This window comes from Ictidomys tridecemlineatus, chromosome 13, assembly GCF_052094955.1.
Source record: "Ictidomys tridecemlineatus isolate mIctTri1 chromosome 13, mIctTri1.hap1, whole genome shotgun sequence".
NCBI lineage: Eukaryota > Metazoa > Chordata > Mammalia > Rodentia > Sciuridae > Ictidomys > Ictidomys tridecemlineatus.
This window is the reverse complement of record NC_135489.1, coordinates 20,764,309-20,785,877: the sequence shown is the minus strand read 5'-3', so window position 1 is coordinate 20,785,877 and position 21,569 is coordinate 20,764,309. Positions and strand designations below refer to the sequence as shown.

The following is a 21,569-nucleotide window of genomic DNA, read 5'->3' as shown; positions in this document are numbered from 1 at the left end:
AAATGCACCTAAATGAGAGAAATTCTAAAATCGAACAAAACTGAATTTACCTATTTTTAAAAGAGACTTTTAGGTCTTGTTAAAAACAAAATTACCAATATAATTTTTAATACATTTTTAGTTCTTCATGGGCCTTTATTTTATTTATTTACTTATATGTGGTGTTGAGAATAGAACCCAGTGCCTCAGACATACAAGGAAAGTGCTCTCCCACTGAGCCACAACTCCAGCCCATCAATATAATTTTAAGGCAAAGAGAAAACATTATTAGGCAAGTGAAAATAGACAAAGAAAATTTCAGATTAATAAAGTGACTAATTAATAATAAAAATAGATACATAAATACATGCATACAAAATGAAATAGATGAATAGGTGATATTGATGATACTATGTAATAAAGATGCAAGTAATAAAGTATCAAATGTCAAAAATGTAGCACGTCAAGGATACAAAATATGTAAATAAGATAGTTTACCAAAAACAATCCAACAGGACAAGATTAATTTGAGAATGAATCCTTTGAATGCTTAGAACAAAATAAAAACATGAACATGAAAAATTATAGCCATTGACTTATGTCATTAAAATAAAAAGTACTCAGTGTGTTTTATAGCACACTAAACATAGTTGAAGACAAAATATAATAAACACAAAGATAGGTCTAAAGAAATGGTGCAGATCACAGCAAAGAATGACAGAGGAATGTGGGGGAAAGGAGATATTGGAAAACAAAGGCATAACACAAAAATATTTAATATGCATCATTCATAATTCCAAAAGAAAGCAGAGAACTGAGGAGAGAGGGTTTCTGAAGAGATAAGCAGTGAGAATTCTTCAAAATTGATGAAATTTGAATTGTTAGATTCAAGAGCAGTGTTCTACCTTTGATACTGGGTACTACCAAAAATAAAGACAAGGAAAAGAAAGCATTTTAAAAATGACCTTGACACCATATTACTTATTCACACACAATTAAAGTGATGAAAACTTACTAGCAACAATTATACCAGAGAACAATAAAATAGCTTCAAAGTACAGATAAAAATTAAAACCACTCTAGAATTTTACATTCAACTAAAATAATTATTCAAGGAAAAAGAGACACAGAAACACATTTTACATTAAAAAAATAATAAATGTTTAACATAACCATGTTTTGGTAAAGAATGTTAAGTACCTTTTTTTTAAAAAAAAAAAAAAGAAGAAGAAGAAGAAAACAGACTGAATATTAAAGAAAACCATAAGCACCCGGGCACAGTAGTGCATACCTATAATCCCAGCGGCTTGTGAGGCTGAGGCAGGAGGATCACAAATTCAAAACCAGTCTTAGCAATTTAGTGAGGCCCTAAGCAACCTAGTGAGATCCTGTCTCAAAATTAAAAATTAAAAAAGCTAAGTGCCTTTGGGTTTTATCCTTGGTACAAAAAGAAAAAGAAAGAAAGAAAATAGAAAGAAAGGGAGGAAGCAGGGAGGGATAGAGGAAGGGAGAGAGGGATAAAGAATGGAAAATGATAAGCAAAATAATGTCCCCTACAAGCACATCAAAAACTATAATATAAAAAACAATATTTGGAAGGGTAAAAAGAATGGATGCATATGAGTTGGTAAGAAGACCAGAGAGATTTGAGGGTTTTGCGCTGTTCTTGTGAAAAGTAGAAATATAATTCACTTTAGATTTTAAGATGAGAGGGAAAAGTTAAAATCATAGCAGAGCATGTCACCCAGGAGAGGAGAAAAAAAGCAATGTGGGGAAGGAGAACTTTCAGCCGGTTCAAATGACATCATCCAAAAAGAAAAATAACAATTTGTAACTAAAAAAATAAAATAAAATAAAAATTAAATAATAAAATGGCGGAAAAAAATCCTGTTATGATAAGACCATTAAATGGGTTAACATTACTAGTTTAAGTACAGATAATTGTTTGGGATTTTAAAGGCATGCATAACAATTGTGTTTATAATTGGCACACCTAAAATATTAATAGATGGGAAATTTGAACATAAAGATAAGGGGAAAATATCAAACATCCCCCCAAAAAAGGAAATGTAGGGTTTTGTTGTTGTTGTTTTGTTTTGTAGTTTTTGTTTTTGTCTCTGGTACTGGGGACTGAATCCAGGGGAGTTTAACCACTGAACCACATCCCCAGACTTTTGCTGTTGTTATTGTTCTAATTAGTTATACATGGCAGTAGAATGCACTTTGACACTTCATATCTAAATGGAGTATAACTTCTCTTTCTTCTGGTTGTACATGATGCAAGATCACACCAGTGGTGTAGTATATTTCTATATAAGGCAATAAAGTTTGTTTCATTCTACTATCTTTCCTATCTCCATACCCCCTCTCTTCCCTTCACTCCCCTGTGCCTAATCCCAAAGTTTATTTTTTATTTTGAGATAGGATCTTGATAAGTTGCTGAGTCTGGTTTCGAACTTGTTATCCTTCTGTCTCAGCTTTCTTAGCCACTGGGATCACAGGAGTGCTCCACCACTCCCAGCTAAGTTTTTCATTAGTAATTTTCTTAAGACTAAAAACATCTTTAAGGATAGAGGATCATAACACAATGATAAAAGTATTATGTTACAGCAATATATACATTGTAGAAATATGTGGCAATTATAAACATAGGGCTTTTATTATACACATTTGTACTATTTAAGAAAACTTTGACAGTTATTTATAGATAAGCCAGCTAGCTCACTGTAACATCTGAATACTCTGATCATTTCAGAAGCAGAAAATATACACCTTAGCCATTAGAAAATACAGACCAAAGTCTCACTGCCAGATATTATCAGATTATCATTTTTTATACCTAAAATTCATATTCTCTAAGTTTGTCTTTATACACACCTATAAATATGTTCATACATACATGAAACATATTTAATAAATAGATAAATATGTTTATTTGAAATAATATATGCTACATGCTACTTTTCAAACTTAGTTTTTTAATTGTTTTTCTTTTTGCTGATCATGAACTTACCTAATATTCTGATCATAATAGAATTTCCTCAGGTATCCCAAAATTATACTTAACAAATCATTTTTACAAACTGGAATGCAATCCAGAACAACACATTGCATGTAGTTTTTATAGCTCTCAAATCTCTTAATCTACCACAATCACTTTATCCTACTCTAACTTATTGGAAGGTCTGAATTTCTGTCCTCTAGAATGTCCTAGATTATCCAAACCTTTGGTTTGATTTAGTTATTTCTTGTGGTGTCATTTAAATTACTAGCCTGTTTAACTATTTAATTTCTATATTTTCATAAGTTGCAAATAATATAAAAATTCTAGTGTCATATTCAGAAATTTTAATACTCCTTTCTCCTTAGTTGGGGAAAAAAATGAAAGGATACAGAAGATTAATCTGACATTTATATACACACAATTAAAACATCAAGTTTTTCTCAAGCATCCAAGGGATATTTTATGCTTGATTATAAAGAAATGGGTTTTAAAGCTCTTGAATCACAGTAAACATATCTATTGATTGCAATATAATTAAACTAGCAATCAATAGTAATATGATAGTCAATATGTTTGGAATTGTAAAAACATACTTGCAAGTAACAGACTGGTCCAAGAAAAAAATCATATTAAATCTAGAGTAGAATTTTAGAGTCCAGTATATAGGCAGCCTGGTTTACTGTTTTACCTATTAGGTTAAAAATACTGGGTGTTTTTTTTAAAATGGACTGTTATTTTTAACAAATATAGAAGTTGTATTTGTTGGTATAATTTTGGTAAAATTCTATGTGAAAGTCAAAGACAAATCCTCGAAATAAAAGTAAAAATTCAGAATTAGGGAAGGGAGTGGGGATGACACCAGTCGCCAAAATAAGATTTTCTTCTGTCAACTTAGCTTGATGTCAATATGGGATTTGGTGTGTAAACACCATGTCTTGAAAGAATTTTTTTTCTTGTAGACCTTTGGTAACAGCCATTTGTGACAATATGGGCTGTTCCTTGACAAGCTTGGGGAATCAATGGTACAGCAACTATGCCATCATATAATTGAAGAACTCAGCCCCTTAGTGTGATTCAATGGATTCAATGGAAAATAGGAGGCAATGCCCTAACTAATTTTTAGAAGCAATTTTAAATCTGCTTCAATTCTTGGGCAAATGGCATTTAGGATCTCTGAACTATAATGAACAAAGGATGGTACAGATTTGTACAAATGTCAAAGTTTCAAGTACTTTCCTTGGCCACGGGAAACTTTCTGTTTGTTCATAGAATGTCCCTTATGACTTGCTTGGGTGAACTGATCACTTCTTATGTAATTAAAAACAGTTATATATAATATGTGTGTGTGTGTGTGTGTGTGTGTGTGTGTTCTGACGTCCTAATGACTAGACTTGAATACTGATCTACTCACTGTGTAATGTTGAGGAAATGACTTTACCTCAACCCTGAGGAATAGCAAGAGTAGAGCCAGCTTAGTGATTTCTCCTAAGAATTGACTGTGAGAGTGGCAACAGGGCACTTAGCAGTTCTGTTTTTGTTGCTGGTTTTGACAAATTAGATCTCACACTTTGACTGCAGTTCTCTCTGAGAGCTATATAAAATACTCAGAGTCTGAGAACAGTACGAAAGGAAACACTTTTACTGTTGGACTCATGAAGCTTCTCCTTGTTCATGACTATACAGGGAATAGATGTTTTCATTTCTGATACAAATGAGGGCATGTATTTAGTACATCTTAAAAGTTCATCATCTAATTAAGGAATAATTGTGAAGGATATCTCAAAATTCTATCAATAGATGCAAGAGGGCATGTTGTAAAATTAGTCATCATCAATTTTTTAAAAAATTCATATTAATATAGGAATATAAATGAGTTTTCAAAATGTTAACAGTTTTTTTCAAGAAATTAAGAGCAATTATTATGTTAAATAGTGAAATACTAAATGCATTTTATTTTGGATTCAAACAGGCCTGAGAAGATTCCTACCATTTCTGTTATTCATAAGAGCATAGTAGTTTTGGTTAAAAAAAAAAAGAAACAAATAAATCACAGTATTGTATTATAAAAGGAAAGAAATATTATTTAACACATGATATGGTAGCACATGCAGAAATTCCAAGAACTACAAAACTACTAGAACTTATTAAAAAATTTAATAATGTCATAATCTTCAAGATACATATACAAAAGTGTTGCTTTTTATAGTAATAATATTTTAATCATCAAAAAAGAACTGCACTATAGGCAATATAAAATATAACAGCTGAGACCAAATTGAACAAGATATAAACAAATGTATATGTAGAAAAACATTACAATTTATTTAAAAAATATGAAATAAATTGTGAACAAATAGATATGTTTGTTGCTGGATGGTAAATATGAATATCATGTCAATGTGAGTTCTTCTAAAAGTAATGATTAGTTGAATATAATTTCAATCAGAGGCAACTTCATAAGAAAGAATAATGTAGAAGAATTCCAAGAAATTTTTAAAAAGTATAATTAACATTTTCTATAAAGCTTGATAGAAAATCAATGTAGTACTGTCTGGCAGAGGAATACATAATTAAATCAGTATAACAGAACATAGAAGGCAGAAACTTGGTATATTTGAAAAATAAATAGAAAAACAAGTTGACCACTTAGCAGATTTTTCATTAAAGGGGGTTGTGGCTATGGTCAGCAGCTTTGTTAAAATGCAAAATGCTGTTATTGTTTTGTTTTGTTTTTTCCTCTTACATCAAACAAATTGATAATTGTTGGTTCCAGTGATGGATTTGGAAGGCCAATGAGGATCACGTGACTCCTTCTTATGTAATTAAAATATAGGAAGGCCATCAGGGCTTGTAAAGAATTTTTTCATTGCTCCTTTCTTTCGGTATTTTCAAACACAACAGAGATATAGGGCTTGGACCTAAAACCTCTCATACAGTTGGAAGCTGGGAGCTGATCTCTCAGGAGCACTTTCTCTTTCACTGATTGTGTTTTCCACTTTGGAATGGTTCCAGTATCCACAGGCCACCCAAGTTGGAAGCCACCTTGCCATTCTCCTTCTCCAGTTCACACTTTCCAGTACCCATGCAATCACCGAGGTCTGCGATTCTGCCTCATTCGTGGGTATGGAATCCATCCTTTCTGCTCCAAGCCCACCACCATGCCTCCTATCAGGCTGCCTTCACTTGTCACCTGAAAGTACCTTTGTGCCTAGTTTCTTGGTACTGGTTTTCTCCCCTGCTCTCTAGACTCCATACTTCCAAGGTGACTTTTCATAGCCAGATCTGCTGATGTCCTTTCACTGCTCAAACTGTTCTCCATCTGGCCAAGTTGCAGCATCAAGTCTGCTGCTTCCTCACGTCTGCCTATCTGCATTACCACCCAGGTGCCCTTCCTCAGCTGCATTGAGTCTCAAGTTTTTGGATTCCTTGTGCACTCTACCAGAGTCTCCATGTCTTCTCACATATTTCAAACCTACTTTTCCTTTAAAACTCAATGATGTTTTATTTCTAGAAGCTTTTGCTTGTCTGAGTTTTATTCAGAAATCTTTCATCTAAGTCCTCATAGACCTTTTGGAACATGTCATCATAATATCCATCACACTTCTCAGTAGACTAGTGGCAAAGACCATGCTCATCTTGAAGTCCTCAGTACTTTGCACAGTTTCTGATACATAGTAGATGCTCAATTATTAGTAAGTGCAGGGTGATCATGTAGATGTTCATAGCTGGATATTTGTGTGAAATGCATACAACACATGCAGTTTGATTCTCCATTGATTTCCATTCTGAGTGTCAAAAAGATCATAGATAAATGATGGCAAGACATATTCATGGCTCTGTGTTATAATTTTTTTCTTGAATATATGAATGCATCTCCTTTTCCTTAGGTGAGAAATTTAAAATAAAGTCCTAGTTTTCTAGGAAGTATCTTGATTCTGTATTTTATTCATAATGGTGCTTTTGTTTGTTCTAGAGAAAATTAAACTAATATGTATGTTGTTTTGAGAATTGAGGTTTGAATACACTTGGAGGAGGATAAGCCTGAATAACTCATTTAATACATTATTTGACAAAGACTAAGACTCCCACACCCTCAATTTAGTATTGGGTCTGTAGTTGAATTACTAAAGATCTGGAATTTTTTGAATATAAAGTAGTTAATCAAATGCATCATGAAATAAACAGATTCGAGCGAGTTTTAGGATATCCAGATCTGTTGTCACTGGACCCTAAAATAAGACAAGCCTCTCTGACCCTGATAGGCTTCTGTTTGCACAGCAGCTTCTAGAAAGCCACATCATGCGAGTTTGTTTTAACAGGTTTAGGTCCTTACACTACTTTAAGAACTCAGGAGGTTCTGAAATCCATTCACACTTCATTGCATGTTTTAATGAATTCTGGTTAATATGCCAAACTGCTACCCTACAGGTATTTTAACTTTCTAGAGGTTCCTGTCAAATCAAGAACCGTGTTCCTCCTATGTCAAGGAGGGGGCTGAATTTACCCTGTTAAGCATCTGGAATTTGGATTCTGTAGTTTTTCTAAGGAGAAAATCACAGAAAGCAAGAATCTTGACTTTTTGAAATTAAACTTGGGTCAATACATTAAGGGTCTCTTCCCTAAAGTACATCAAGGGTCTCTTACCTGGCTTTTTCTTTTTTATCCCAATGAGTCACCATCAGTGTGAACCATAGCCATTATGTAGATGTGGATTCCACAGAATGATTTCAAGATGAGGTCTGATTGTTTACTGGTCCCAAGGAAACAACTGGATGTCAGCATCTTCTGTTGTCACTGGGAGTCGCATGTCATGGGCAGAAATTGGAGGACATGGGAGGAAAGAGATTCCTTATCCCTAGATGTACTAGTTTGATTGACTTAGATCTAGGAGACACATTTTTGCAGAATTGTTACTCATTGCCATATTAAAGGAGTAAACTTGTCAAAACTCCTGTTAAACTATTGACTACCCTTCCAGTCCCCTGAATTCCTAGGTGTTTTTCTTTTTCAATTTTAGAAGCAATGATAAAGTAAAATTAGACAAATGGAAGTAGCTAAAAGTAAAGTGAAAAAAATTAAATATCACTTGTTAACCTAAAATAGTTCAGATTGAAGGAAAACATATTAAAAGTAAATAAAAGAAGATAAAAATTAATGATGAAAAGTAAAAACTTAATTCATATAAAATTTATAGAATATCTACGAGTGCAGACTCCACTAGAAATGAAATAACATCCATTAAAAATGCTGTGTATGACCATGCATACTAGGTATCATAAATTGTAACTGTTGCTATTACTAAGAACAGGAATGAAAACTTAGGATTCACAGTGTTTAATGGTGAAAACAAATAAGAAAACGTTAGTAAGAAGAAATAGAAAGACATTTTAAAGTTCAATATCAAAATGAATAATGAAGATTGAGGAGAGGGTTTGACGATAGAGGAGCAAGATGAGGAAATTTTAAAAACAATGGAGCTGATTTGTATCATGATCTTGTCACAATGGTGGGTATGTGCCTGTGTACCTCTGAGTGAATTTAGCTGCATGTAAATTTTCAAAGATATTGAAATGTTAATACTAAGAAAACGGTAGGAATAGAATGGTTCATAAATGCAAGGTAGAGTTTGCTAGTGAATAGAAAGGGTCATCCACTACAATAAGTAAACAAATGGCAAGATTTATGGAGTTAGCAGCCTAAAGAGCTGATGCCCACTGGTGAGAACAGATCCTGCCAAAAGGAATGGGCACATTGGTACCAGACCTGCCCTCACAAACAGAGTCTGAGTGTATCAATTGCCTTATGTGATTGGCTGCTGGAGACCAGAATAAAACCCTAACAAAATGACCCACAAAATGCAGTAACTAAGTGGAGAGCAAATATGTGAGTGTTTTTCAAAAAAACCTACATCCTGCCACCACTTGGCAGTGCCATGCCTCACAGATGGTACATAGCACTTTGTTTTCATTAGCAAGAGCCAACAGAGTCCAATCTTTTTAACCACCAGGAGGGAAAAATAAACTTCCCTAACTATGTATTTATCTTGTTTCATGCCTAAATTGTTCCTTCCCTCCTTTAAAATTTTTATTTTAATGGATACAGTTATACAAAGTTTTGTTAAGTATATGTGCATATGTATACATGTACATAGAGTAATATATGTGTATATAAACATATGTAATTGTAAGTATTACATGCATGTACATATATAATGACATATATAATTATACATATAAAATGACAGCTCTACATAATGACAATAGTGTTGAACCTTATAAAACACATAGATTTTATTCCCATATTTTTGAGCATTTTATAGGAACTGGTGTTAGAAAGAGTGATGAAATAACCACATTAAAGAAGTTGTACACTAATTGGCAATACATCCTGAGAAAAGCAAAACAGGGCAGCAGTTCAGGAGGGATGAGGCCAGGGTTCTAATTTTAAATAGGGTAATCAGGAGAGGCTGTGATGGAAAATTAAATAACGAAAACCTAGAGGAGTAAGAGTGGTAACTGTAGCTGGAGGAGAGATTGCCAGGCAGGAGGCCCAGTAAGTGCAGATGCCCTGTGGCCAGCATAAGCTTGCCATTTTTGAAGAACAGTGAAGTGTTTGGTGAGGAGCAGAGGGCTAGAGTGAGGTAATGAAAGGAAGGGAAATAGGAGGGTCGGAGAGGGAAGTGAGCAGAGGCCTGGATCACAGGTGGCCTTTCAGGCCATTGTAAAGAACCTGTCCTTACAACATGGTAACACTTTGGGGGTTTCTAAACAGAGCCATAGCATGTTATTTGTATTTTGTTGATTTGCACACATGGATTAACTGGGTTTGTATGCATTTATCTTAAATGTCATCCAGAAGCTGGTGGCTTCCACATCTGTATTTCTAAGCATGATCTTTTCACCAAGCCCCAGGCTTACATATCCCACTCCCTGCCTGATGTCACCAACTGAACATGACCCAGAAAAACTTGTCTGTTCTCCTCATCAAGATGAGGATGCTCCAGTTGCCCAAGGCAGAGGCCTACGAATTGTGACTGGGTCTCCTTTTCCCATGCAGCTCACAGTCTACACCCCCAAAGTCCTATCTGTCCACTTTACCTCATCTTCCCACAGCCACCCAGGCAAGTTCAACTGCACCATCCACAAATGTTCACCAGATATTATTCTAAGTACAAAGAGAAGATCTTGGGTGATCTTTCCTGACCAGAGTGGGGGAGTAAGATGGGATCTCATAATGCCTTCAACCCATCTCTCTAACTTAAGCCTTCATACTTTCCTTGGCTTGACTTGCTCACAGTAACTTGGTTACTGACTTTTCACTCTCTTTCTCCCACCATCCCTTCCCTGATAGATTTTTTAAATTGTGTTCATGAAGACAACATAATTCGCCATCTTAATCATTTTTAGCTGTATGTAAATAATCATTTATTCCTGTGGCATTAAGTACAATCACATTGTTATGTGACCATCACCATCATCCATCCCCAGAACTCTCCATCTGGCACAGCTGAAATGTTGCACCCATTAAACAATCACTTCCCATTGCCCCCCCCAGCCCTTGGCACCCACCATTCTACTGAGTGTCTTTGTGAATTCAACAACTCAGGTGCATTATATAAGTATAATCATACAGCTTTTGTCCTTCTGTCTCTGCTTTATTTCAGTTAACATCCTTAAGACTCACCCATATTTCAGCATGTGTCAAAAATCTATTCCTTTTCAAGACTGAATGGTAACCAATTGTATGAATAGGCCGCAGTGTTTTGTTTTGTTGTTATTGTTGTTTTATGGACACTTGGGATATTTTTCACCTTTTGGCAATTGTAAAAGGTGCTGCTATGAATGTGGTTTTGCAATTAGTTGTTTGAGTTTTTGCTTTCAATTTCTTTGTGTTTATATTCAGAAGGAGAATTGTAAGATCCTATGGTGATTCTGTTTTAGATTTTTTTGAAGAGACTACTCTTCATAGGAGCAGTACCCTTTTACATCCCCAGCAGCTGACTCCGGACTGTTTCTGTTTTCCTTTGTACCTTCTGTGTCCCAGGCATTGTGACCTTCACTGATTTCTGAAAACACCAAAGTTGTTCTTAGGATAGGGCCTACACATAAGCTGTTCCCTTTGCTTTAAATCTGCCCACCATATTTATAAGGCTGACTCTATCTGGTCATTAGCCTTGAACTCTACCAGGGGACCTTCCTTGCTTACTCAATTATTGTCTCTTCAGCATATCTTATCAAGAGCTCATCTTATTTATTTATTTATTTGTTTGTTTGTTTGTTTGTTTATTTTTGTCTTCCTTCCCTCAACATCCAGAACTATGACTCATGTATTAGAGGTGCACAGTAATTGTTGAAATGTCACAAGGATAAATCTAATGAATTTGCTAGAGTACTACATCTGAATATTAATCACTAGTAGAAACCTGCAATCATCACTCAAAGAAAAGCATATGTCCTTTAAAATCAAAATAAGCCAAAGAGAGATTCCATAATTCCATAGCGTAATCACAGCTGTCAGCTGACTTCGTTATCTTGATCATTCAGACTACACTAAAAATTTGGTGCATCATTAACTTGGGTATTTCAGGCAAAATGTGCTTATGTTTGGTTTCAAATTATCTCAATAATTACCCCAATACTCCTCTATTTTATGTATGTAATCATTGTGCTAGAAATACTTGTAAAATCTTTCATGTAATTCTGAGTAGCAAATTCAAGTTTCAGATCCCAAATAAGGAGTACTCATGTCACTAACCATCCACAGGAAAATGTCTAAATTGATATTTTATAGTTCATTTTAGTAATAATCACTTTCATAACCTATAAAATCATCTGTGTCACAGAAAATTCACTCAGCATAAAAAAATTTTTATTTCTATATTTATATTGAGAACTCAGTAGGTAGGCATGAAGGGGCTGTTCTAGATTATGGGCCATCTCATGGCCTAGTTATTGATATAATGAGGCCATATATTATGGATGGCTTAGTTCTAATGTTGACTCAATGATTACTGTTCTCCTGGCCCTGTGACTTCATTAAGTGATAAGAGCCCATAAAATATTCAGATATAAGGACAACATATATTCTTATGTTCTAACATTCTTGTTTTAATTTGTTAAACTGGCTTTGATATTTGCATCTAGGGTTAAAACCATTTTTATGCATCAAAGAATATAGCAATGGCTCCTGTTCAAGAGCCTCGTGTTTTACTCATTTCCACGCTTTGCTTAGAATTCCAGTGGATGCAGTTCTGTGGATACTAACTTAGGTAACCTACAGAACTATTCTGTGGTTTGCAGAAATAAGGAGAAATGTTCATTGTTCAGAAACCATTTTTAATAGTTTCTTTTATCCCAAAAAAATGTTGAATATTTTCATTCAAACATTACACCTTCTTATTATTTTAGGAAGCCATAAATGCTCACAATCTGAGTAACATTTGGTTTCTTTTCTTAAGATTAAGCAGATTATCTTGTTCCAAAGGTTATTGCAAAACTTCAAATATGTTAAACAGAATTGATTGTAAAGCCCATTACATTTCAAGGACGCTGGAGAGACTGTGGAAATAGGGTTGGGAAGTATTAATCCATCCCTTTCATCTCTTTTATTACTTTTACTTAGGGTTTATAGTGGGAAATACTTCACAAACATTGTGTTGCTGCCATAAAGGTTTATACCCATGTTTGGAGACATAATTTTTTATGATGCCCTTGCATATTATATCACAGGCTTCTTTAGGGCAAATAATAGCTTATCCCTTCCTGCTCACAAAGGGGCATCAAAGGAAAACAGAACCACCTTTAGAAAATTCTTTTGGCATAATAGCGTTAGAATATTTTTAAATACTGTTGTTACCCACTTTAAAAACTTTAACAAAACACATTTTTTTTTCCTTTCACCCCATAATCTGGAAGCCTGCATGTTGAATATGGATAAAGTTGGTGGAGGGAATTGTGTCAGCATATGCTACTATATCAGGAGAAAAATGTGCTGTAATATTCCCCTTAGTCATCAAGTTCCTTCACATAATTTACCATATGTTAACTTCAGACATTTTTGGTTGGGAAAGAAATAACGAATATAATAATTTGAATAAGATTCAAATTACTTATGTTTTTGAGTATCTATTAATTACCAGGAACTACATTAATCACTTCTAGGACCACTGAAGTTGGGGTGGCCTTATTCTTTTTTCCTACAAGACTTTTCTAACTTTCAAAGAGTCAGTTAAGTATCCCTTATGCCTATCAAATTATTTCTCAGAGTCTAATGATACCTTTTTACTTGCCAGTATTTCCCACTTGAATAGAAACTGTAATAGTGCCTGTCGGGTTCCCTTTCCTCTGTGTCCTCAATATCATGAGTACCTACCTTAGCCCAGAGAGAGAAGATGCTATATAAATGTTTACTAATGGAATAATGATCAGTGTTGAGAAAATGTATCATACACTTAGGACATGACCATAGAGAAGAATGACAAGGTAAAAGTCAGAATGTCAATTTAATATTATTATGATTAATATTCAACCTTTAACCCCTTTAAAGAAAATATGTATTAGGCTGGTATATACATTTTGTCCCTAGTAGCTACCTTCAGTTGAGAATTTAGGAACTATTCATAATCAGAGTATTTGGGGCATTATCTCAATATATCTTTCCAGCACCGTATGAAATAACCAACTTGATCTGCATTCTCCACCTGAGGAACTGAGCCTTAGAGAGGACAAGAAAGGTCTTACACTCTCATAGCTTGTGTCTAGTCAGACTTTGACTTTGCTTTTCATTACATCCTGAGCTTGAGCTTGGAGTCAGTCACTATGTTAGGATGCCAACCTAATTTGAAGGGAAACTCAGAGCAACTGAATAATTTCATGAGGACACACAGCTAATAAATGATAGATTATGGTATTAAAATAAATTTTCTCAGTTTCAAAGCCTGGGTGGTTTTGATCCAAGCCACAGTCTTCTTTCTTTTAATAATAATACATTTTTCACAGATATTGTCAACACCAAGTCAAATTATCATCCTAATCATGCTGAACAGATCATGGCCCTAAACTGTTTCAACTTACAATTTCTTAAGAAAGAAAGAGTACATTTATTTTTTGTTTTTAGTTAAATCAGAGTAAATATTGGGCCAGACAATTTTTCATATTTCATTTTCCTTTTTATAATTCTTACATATGCCTTGATTCCACTCTTTATTAATGATACCTAAGAAAGAAATGAACCAAGAGAAGAAACTTCTAGAATAAAGATACATGATGCTGCAGTGTCTGCAAAAGGAACACAGTATCCTCTTATGGCTAAAAATTTTGGTGACAGTCAAATTACAGGTGGAAATGTAGCACATGCTGAAAAACAGGAGGGCCTTGGGCAGGAAGGGATGCATTACTTGAAAACCTATGCAAGATGATATGGTCCTGCATAAATGGGAAGTTTTGCCATGCTACAGGCTGTATTCTGAGATGTGCTAACGAGGTCTCATTTTGAACCCTAGAGTCTCAAGTCCCTGACCAGCCAAGCTCACTCCATGTGAGGCCCCAGACCAACTGCATCATCATGAGTTGGACCCCTCCCTTGAACCCGAACATTGTGGTGCGGGGTTACATTATCGGGTATGGCGTCGGGAGTCCTTATGCGGAGACGGTGCGTGTGGACAGCAAGCAACGATACTATTCGATTGAGCGGTTAGGTAAGTAACTGGTTTTCATTCTACTAAGGAAAATGATTTATTTTAAATTGTTTTATTTATTGGAAAATTGCTATTTGGAATTATAACTTCAACATGTAGCAGTTAGTAGATGTTTAAACAACTCTTTCTCTACACACACACACACACACACACACACACACACACACACACAAACTCTTTCACAACCTTTCTGGAGTTTAAATTTGGGGAAATTGATCTAGAGAGATCTGTAATGGTGGGTGCCTTGGTGCCTACCCTTGTGTACATATCAGGATGCACAAAGTGATTTGGATAATTTTCCTTTTTCCAATGGTCAGTGGGGACTTCTAATCTTAATAGGTCTTATAAAAAAATCAAAAATGTATTGTTCTCACTAGGAAGATTTCTGTCAAGTTTTCTTTAACCTGGCATTATCTAATCACAGTACTTTCTTTTCCCTTCACATTCATAGATAAAGCTTTGAGGCTGACATTCTAACTATAAAACAACAAGATGAGAAAAGAAATTTTTATTCAAGACAGTCAATTGGAATTATCAAAACCCTTGTACATGTATTTCTGTTTCCTCCCCAGTTCAGATTCTCTTTCTGCAGTCAATCCTGCCTTCTTTTTTGAAAAGTGGAATGTAATGCTTCCCCTCTGATATTTCTGAATTCATGGAAAATTCGTTCATTCAAGAGAGGTCTATTGTGTGTGTAAAACCTTAAAACTGATTTAGATCAGATTTTCTATAGTGCTGTAAGAGACTATATCATTAGCAAAGGGACATAAAAGAAAAATACTTAAAATATCAGGATGCCAATAAGTTAAATAATTCTTACAATGTCAAAGGCAAGTTGATTCTACCTGTTGATTTAATGCCATAGTATCAGCAATGAATTACATTGACCCCACTGGAAATGCAACCTGATCAGGGGTGGGGGTGCTACTTATTTGCAGTGTGTCTCACAAACAGAACATTTGTGATGAGAAGCCCAATTTGAATTTGAATAGCTAAAATGCAGTCACAAGAAAAGATTTTCCCTTTGCCAGAGGAAAATTGCACTGACCCATTCTGTCTGTAATTGCTTCAAGCACTAATAAGAGAAGCACCTACTGAAACTCTCCACAATGTCAGTTTGGTTGGCATTTAGAAATAATATTCCCTCAGTCAATCCTGGAGTGCGAATGTAAGGGCAATCACAAAGCTCATATTTTATAGCCATCAAACCTATGTCAGGGGACTCTCACTTATCCATTATTCACAATACACCATCTCTGACAGTTCATCTTGATGCCACTCACCAGACAGAAAAGAGAGGTTACCCTGGCGGTGCATGGGCTCCCGGCAATGAGCATGAGTGTGGTGCAAATTCAGAAGGAATTCGTGAGGGAAAATGGAATCATTTCACCATGTCCTGTTGATAAGGATGCTTTTTGTTAAAAAGAAAGTCTATGGAGTCTCCAAATTTTGCAAGGTTTAAAAGTTAGTGAGATGAACCTCAGCAAAATTCCCTAAGTGCCTAACAAGAAAAAAAAGAAAAGACCCCCCCCCATTGTAATGTGTGTTAAGGAAGAGCCTGGGAGGGTGGCTCTGTGGCACTGTTTGCCTAATAGGTGTGAGGGCCTGGGTTCACTCCCCCAGCAATGGAAGGAAAAGGCAAATAGGACTCCAAAGGCAAATACAAAGATGTGATAAAACCTAAATCATCATTAATCATGGATTTTTACTTAAAATCCTATCTAGAAAGAAAAAATATATATATAATGCCTACACAACTTTAGTACTACCAGTTGATATGCTTTTAACAAAGTCCCAAATCTTCAAACAAAATATGAAAGAAAATGATTAGTGTGCTGTTATTGTTCATTGTTTAAGTATCCTAAGGTTATGCAAACAAATGTTTTGTTTTTCTATTTAGCCAGTGTATTTGTGAGACATAAGGTCTCATTTTTATAAAAATAAAAGATGTATTCTAGTCCACATTCAAACTCTGCAAAGAAAACACTCTTTTGTTTATTCTGTTGATCATTAAAATAGGCATAACACTTTTTATAGCATCTTTGTGAAAAGATACTGTAAAATAAAAATACATATATTTTTAATATTTAAAGTTTGAGAAATCCAAAGTTGTGTAGGCATTATATATAAGAAAACTTTTTTTTTTGTTTTAAGTACTGCACAACAGTTGTACAATTAAAACTGAATTAAGGAAAATTAAAATTGACCAAAGTATAAGGTCAGTTTCTTACCTTCAAGTATTATAATTGCATTTGAGATTATGCAGAACAATTTGTTTTAAAATTAACCCACAAATCACCTCTTCTTTTGGATGAAAGACCAGAATCTCTAAATAGCATTTTGTTTATCAGGAATAATAATTCACTGTTTAGATGGAAGACAAGTTACCTACTTCTGGTCTGGAAATGCAAGACCATTTTTAATAATAGCTAATATCACCTGATTTTTTAAAAAAATGATTTAGCTTAATTAACCAATGTTTCTACTATTATTTATAATTAGTCTATTGGCTTTTCACTCCTTTTAGTTCAAGAGCCCTCATACAAGGCTTGATGTACACATAGGATATAGATCCACATGCTCTGAATTTAGCACTATTTAGCAAAATTAATTTAAAGACAAATGATGTTTTAAGAAATTTATCTACATGTTGATCTCTTCCTCTATCATTCAAATTATCTATCTTTATATCTTTATAATTATGACTTATATAAAATAAACTGCATATTTAAATGAATTTTCAAGAGCTTAATTGATGTATAATAAACTATATTTTAAATTTTTCTTCTTTAATTTTTCTCGGTAATATTTTGTTTTTCAGTATAATGTTCTTGAATGCTTATTTATTTATTCATTAAAATACATACTTTTTAGAACTCTTTTAAACTCAATTGTTCCTGAAACTTATTTTCCAGGTGTTGATTGTTGGTGTAGGAGAATACAACAGATTTTGTAACATTAACCTTATATACTAACACCTGTTCAATTTACCTACTTTTTATTGGTTTTGTAGATTCTCTGAAAAACAAATGTACCTGGGAACCATTTTGTACTTAATTTCTGAGCTCTGTGCCTTTTCTTTCTCTTGTCTTACTATAGTGGTTAGGATATTCAGTAAAATGCCAAACAGAAGTGTTGGAATCAGGCATTTTTGCCTTATTTTGATCACAGGATGCAAAAATATAGTATTTGTACTGAAATCCCTTATTAGATACAGGTTCTTTGTACATGGTTTTTATTGCATTGAGGAAATTTTATACTCTTCCTAGCTTTCTTAAAATTTTGTTATAGATATTTTTAGAATTTCTATGAAATAATTTTTGATCTACTGAAGTGACCACATGATTTTTTTTATATTAGAATATGGTGAATTACACTGATTTTCAAAGGGTAACTAGCCTCGAGTTTCCCATGTAAATACTATGTGGTGATCATGCAATGTACTTTCCTTATATCATTTTGTGCTCATGCTCATGAAGTGATATTTGTCTACACTTTTCATGTAGTTTCTTAATGTCATATTGGCCTTATAAAAACAGTTGGACCAGGTTGCTCCTCTTCTATTAGTGAAAGTTTATTTAAAATTGATAGCCTTTATTCCTTGGATGTTCCATAGAATTTACTAGTGAAACAAACTGGACCAGAGGTTTTATTGTATTAAAAAAAAAAACCCTCTTTTGAAAATAGATTTCATTTCCTTGACAGACACCCTTTTAGATTTTGCATATATTCTTGTGGGTTTTTTAAGTTGAATTTTTCATGAAATTTGTTCACTTCATTTTGCTGGACTTAAGGTTATTTGAATCATTTATAATATCCATTTATTATCTATAGTGGTAACTGCTTTTTTCATTTCTGATATTGGTCAGTTGTGTTCCCTGGGGAAAAGTTTACCAAATTTGTGGATCTTGGTAAAGAAGATGACATAGATGATGATTACTAGTCATCTCCAAGGTCTCTGTTTCTTATTCTTTTCTCTCTTTTCTTGACTGTTTCCTTCCTGATATTTATTTTAGTTCTGCTTTGATCTTCTCTGGATTTCTTAAGGTGGAACTTTGTGATCACCTAAGGATCTTAGTGTTCCTCTGCTAGTTTACTTGCAGATTTTAGAGGACATTGTTTTGATAGACTAACAATTAATTTTTAAAAGCTTAATGTAAGCATTCAAGAAGGCAAATAAAAAATGGAATTGAATGGAATTTTTGATCTTCGTTAAGATTCATATTCCCCCCCCCTGTATAATGTTTGATATTTGAAAAGTGATTTGAGTTCTGGCCTAACATGATCTCAATGAAACTTGGGAATAAGAATCTTTTATTCCCTATATTATAGTGTCAGAGAGTGAACAGATATTAATGGTGGCGGTAGGTTGGTCTTTTAAGATAGACCTTCTCATCCCCATACTGTGAGGCTTTGTGCCTCAGTTTCCCATCTGTAAAACAGGATAGGATGTCTACCTTACAAAGTTTTAGGAGATTCAATTGAGACAATAAAAATAAAGCTATTTGTAATTTTTCTGAAGTTGAAAATACTTGATGCCTGTAATTGAGACATCTTTCCTATTTTGTACATTTTTTGTTCAGCAGATGGATAAAATGTAGTTATAATGAAGTTTCATAGTCTTTGGGTTGTGTGTGTGTGTGTGTGTGTGTGTGGTGTTCTAGTTTGTCTCCATATATATATTTTTTTACCTAAAACTGGACTATATTAAAAATAAAATTTTAAAAATGGTTGAGAGTTACAGAGTTTGGGACTCAGATAAGTCATCAAAGGCATGATGTTATATAAAGCCTACTTACTACAATTAATTAGTATAAATTTTAAAATCTAACCATGCAGTGACATTCAGTTCAGCATGAATTTTTAAAATGTGAACTAGTTTTAACTACAATAAGAGGCTGATTAGATAATCGTGAGCAGGAGAGTTAGATTCATTCAACACGAGCACTGGTTGCCCAGAGAGAGTGAGAGAGATGAGAAAAGGTCACTGGTGAGATCATTACTCAGAAGCTATCAGGAAGAATGGATTTTATCATTTATGATTTTTTTCTCAGGCTAGTGTCTTCTAAGCCTATAGGAATTTTCAAGCAGTCTTTAAGGACAGCTGCAGGGTGATGCATTAATAATACATACATTCTATTTGTAACTCTTTTCTCACTTTCTACTCTCAGAGGTCCAAAGCAGATGCATTGTCTTACACCTGGTGAATTTTTTAAGGCTGTTTGGAAAAAAAACCGTTACAAAAGATGAATAATATTATTGAACAAGAGCAGGAAAGATCTTACTTATCATTGAAGCAAAAATCTCTCCTTCTATTTAAAGAGAATCTTTGAATCTTTTTCTTCTCTCTTAAAAAAAACCTCTTTCTATATTTTGTCTTGTATTTTATAATCTGATTTATCATTCATAAAACCTAACTGATAAAGTAAAGGGCTATGTGGGTCATTTATCCTACAACATTAAATCTAAGCATTTAAAATTTTTTTTCCTCTGTCTTTTTATTTTATTGGATTGGAACAATCCAGATTTCATCCTTAATTGTTCTTGTCATTTGATATTTATAGAAAGATACTGAGTACATTTCTTCCAAACACAATACAAAACCAGCCTGTTTCTCCATTTTTTCCACAACATGTCAATTTTTTAAATGAGGAAAGACGAATAACTGAAGTCAAAGCTGGTTTTGTTGTTGTTGTTGTTGCTGTTTGTTTGGTACCAGGGATTTAACCAAAGGATGCTTAGCCACTGAGCCACATCATCAGCCCTCTTTATTTTTAAATTTTTTTTGATTATTTTTTGAGACAGGGCCTTGCTAAATAGCTTAGACTGGTTTCAATCTTTTGAATCTACTGCCTTAGACTCCTGAGCCACTGGGATTATAGGCATGTGCCATCACACCTATACTTTTTAAATGAAAACAAAATTCCAATATTATTTTAACACACCTAGATAATAATAAACACTGAAGACTTGGCTCTAAATGCGTAGAGAGAAGCCTGGGATCAAATTCAAATCTCACCAGGACTTGCTGCTAGAGTATACAACTGCAGGAAACTTATATTTCCTATATGTAAAAACAATGTGTTCCAGAAAAAAATAAAATCTTTTCTATTGTCCAAAAAAATTAAACAATCTAATGACAAAGCCCTAAAATTTTTAATTAACCACAAGTCATAGATTTGTGTATGAGTCCCAGAGCTAAATCATAATTGTATGACCACTGTTAACCCTTGAACTAGGTTCAGGACTTACTTGGAGTGAAAATAAAAAAACACATGTAACAGGGCAATTATACCTGTAGATTTATGGGTTTCTCCTTTTAATTCCATCAATTTCTTTCCCATATATTTTAAGGATCTGTTATCAGGTACATAATCATTTAGGATTCCTTTGTTCTGTTAATGAATTAACTACTTTATCATTTATGAAATATCCCTATTTATCACTGATAATATTCTTTACATTGAAATCTACATTTTCTATTCTTACCATATCTACTTTAGACTTTTTTTGTGTTAACATGATATATATTTCTATTATTTTGCTTTTAAATTATCTTCATATATAAAGTAGGTTTCTTGTAGGCAGCACACAGCTAGGTCTTTTTTCTTTTTCAATCCAATGCTAAAGCTGAATTTTAATTAAGGTAGTTAGACCATTTACATTTAGTACTACTGTAGACAGAATTTAGTTTTATTTACCTTTCTTCTATTTATATTATTCTTATATTTATTGTTCTTTCTGTTCCTTGAGAATTTTTTTCTTATCTTTCTGCCTTTTATTAATTGGAAAATTGAGTGTTTGTTTTTATTTTTCATCCTCTTTGGACTCATTAATTTTAACTGGTTTGCCTTCCTAAAATTTGTATTATGTATCTTGAATTTATCATGA

General features: G+C 33.8%; 1 protein-coding gene across 7 annotated transcripts in view; it reads left to right on the top strand.

Annotated features, from left to right (window-relative positions):
* The window catches only part of Dcc (DCC netrin 1 receptor), a 1,068,266-nt gene that overhangs the window by 891,446 nt on the left and 155,251 nt on the right, over positions 1 to 21,569 (top strand). For all 7 annotated transcript variants that reach the window (XM_040273028.2, XM_040273020.2, XM_021725006.3 and 4 more), the window contains exon 15: positions 14,484 to 14,678. In XM_040273028.2, the coding sequence (XP_040128962.1) occupies positions 14,484 to 14,678 (195 nt within the window). The remainder of the gene's footprint in view (positions 1 to 14,483; positions 14,679 to 21,569) is intronic.